Here is a 2,628-nt window from a genome sequence, read left to right as displayed (position 1 = left end):
CCTGCTCTAGAGCCGTGCAGGACATGGGGCAGATCCTGCTCTAGAGCCATGCAGGACATGGGGCAGATCCTGCTCCAGAGCCATGCAGGACATGGGGCAGATCCTGCGGAGAGAGGAGCTGCCAGAGGTGTCAGTGCCACTCAGGGCAGAGCCCTCCCTGTGGGGCAGATGGTGCCCCAGGGAGGTGCCAGCAGGAGCAGGAAGGTGGCCCCAGAGCCACCACGGCCCCAGAGCCACCACGGCCCCGTGTCCCTGTGGCACAGGGTGATGCCAAGGTCATGGAGAACCTGCCCAGTAGCAACTGTGGCTGTGCCCGGGAAGTGCCACGGGCTGGGAGGAGACTCACCTCTTTCTGACTCACGTATAGGTAGAAAGTCTTCCCTTCAAATTTCATTTTGGTCACCTCGTTCCTGAAAGGACAAGGGCAGGGGGGTGAGAGGCTGCGTGGAGCAGGCTGAGAGCTGGTGCTTTGGGCACCTTCAAGACCCTGAATTCCATCTCTGGGAGGTGCCACGGGGTGATGGGATGAGCCCGGGCTCAGAAACCAGAAAGGGGGACGCCCTGGGGGGAAGCTGATGGTCAGCGGGGTGTCCCAGAGTCCTGGGGACCTCATCACACCGTGCAGCACCCCCAACAGGACCCGTTTTCCCCTCCACTTCTGAGATGTGGGTGCTCAGGCTCACGGGTGCACAGGGTGTGGGGTGGGCACCCTGCTGTGGGTGACTGCTGGAGCAGGGGGGCTGGACGAGGTGATCTCCTGAGGTCTCTCCCAACCCCACGCTGCTGGGGTTCTGTGTGAGCCCACAGCTGAGCCAGCCAGCACGGCTCCAAGCCAGCCGGGCACAGGGGGTGGTGCTGGAGCAGGAACTCACCATTTGATGAAGTGAACTCTCTTGTTTCCCTGCAGAACCACAAACCCGAAGGGAGTGAAGGCCAGAAACGCCGCGTTCCCCGACACGTCCTGGAACACAACAGCCATTTCTCATCCAAAGGACACCGAGCTGGTAAAGCCTGTACAGCCACGGTGACCCTCAGCCCTAATGAGGGTGATGGTGCAGAACCCCCCGTGCCAACCCTGCTGCTGGGATGCTCCTGGCAGCTTCACCCAGCCCGTGGCAACCTGCACAGCAGCCAAACCACAGCCGATGGCAGCTGGGCAGGGGCACTGAGGAGAAACCACAACCCAGCTCCCAGCCACAGCACTTCCATCTGCTTACTGCTGAGCAGTGGGCAGCGAAGGGGGCACCTTGCCAGCTCCTCCACTAGCAATCACACCAGGCCATGGTTAAAAGCCCCGTTGCACTCGGCTCCCTCAGAGCCCCACACAGCCAGTGCAGCACCGAGGTGCTCTAAACCCAGTAATTAGTGTCATGGACAGAGCAAGGCAGCAGTTTAACTTAATCATAATGTCCAGGCTCCAGGGAAGCAGCAATTAACTGCACTGGTGTGTGCAGAAAAAAAGACAGGGATAGACTGAAGTTAAAAAGATACAATGGAGGAGTTGTGGCTACTGGGTAATTGTTAGATTTGCCCTGACTTTTGTTTGGCTGGCAGATGTTCAGATGGCTTTCGGAGGGTGCTGAGCTGGGGGGAAGGTGCAGGCCAGGCTCAGCATTTCTGGTGCTGTGTTGTGAGAAGATCTTCCAAATTGAAGCAGAAAACAAATTGATTATAAACGCAAACTGGACCAAAAATCAGTGAATCTGTAAATGGCTGAAAGCAGAGAGTCCTGAACCTCCACCTGGCACCCTGCACAAGGCAAGGTGGAAATGCCCAAACCCATTGAGCCTGAGATGCTGCAGCCCTGTCCTGGGGAGGGAGGAAGTTTTCTGCACATCCTCACAGAAACCAGCTCCTGCAGCGCAGGTCTCGGGCTGCCCAGAGTGCTTTGGCTTTTCCTAAATCTGGGAAAACCTTTGGGAAAGGGAGAAGCAGGGTGTTGGCAGAACCCCAGAACCACAGTGTCACGGGCCGGTACCAGGGGGCACTGGGTTGGGAGGTGGAAAAACCACTGGAGGTGTTCAAGGCCAGGTTGGATGGGGCTTTGAGCAACCTGCTGTAGTGGGAGGTGTCCTGCCCATGGCAGGGGGGTTGGAACTAGATGACCTTAAGGTCCCTCCCAACCCAGACCAGTCTATGATTCCAAGACTCTACGGTTCCATGACTCTGAGCACTCCCCTCCCCGCTCCCCTCTGCGCTCACAGGCCTGGCTGGGGCTGGGTTTTAAGGCTGGGGAGGGCTCCTGGCTCCAGCACACCCCACATGCCACGGCCCTGCCAGCACCCAAGCCCTCTGGCTGGTGCCAACGGCTGCACCTGGGGCCTGTCACTGGCACCTCTGCAGCGTGGCACCAGCCAGAGCGAGAAATCAGCGCAAGGAGTACTGCCCAGAAAAGTGTTTTACCTTGCAAGGGTGTGGGTCAACCCCATAGGTCTCCAGAGTCTGGGCTTTCCTGAGGAAATTCAGCTCTGAAGTAGCTGGTGTCTGCCCACTGCGGGATGGGAAAAAAGGGGAAGAAAAGAACATTCCATGGAAGACATGAAGTCAGCCCTCGGCTACGGGGTCCCTGTTAACAAGAGGCATCAGTGGTGGCACGTTCCTGTTCCATTCATCCGCACACACCCTCTG

At 58.2% G+C, this 2,628-nt stretch overlaps 1 protein-coding gene across 1 annotated transcript in view; it reads right to left on the bottom strand.

The window, feature by feature from the left end:
- The window catches only part of FRMD5 (FERM domain containing 5), a gene marked incomplete at its 3' end in the record, with an annotated part of 12,771 nt that overhangs the window by 3,737 nt on the left and 6,406 nt on the right, over nt 1-2,628 (bottom strand). The window contains 3 exon segments of the mRNA XM_008939767.1: nt 347-410; nt 873-961; nt 2,404-2,491. Coding sequence (XP_008938015.1) covers nt 347-410; nt 873-961; nt 2,404-2,491 — 241 coding nt within the window.

This window comes from Merops nubicus, unplaced genomic scaffold, assembly GCF_000691845.1.
Source record: "Merops nubicus isolate BGI_N331 unplaced genomic scaffold, ASM69184v1 scaffold27674, whole genome shotgun sequence".
NCBI lineage: Eukaryota > Metazoa > Chordata > Aves > Coraciiformes > Meropidae > Merops > Merops nubicus.
Note: the sequence above shows the minus strand (reverse complement) of the source record. Positions and strands in the feature narration are given on the sequence as shown.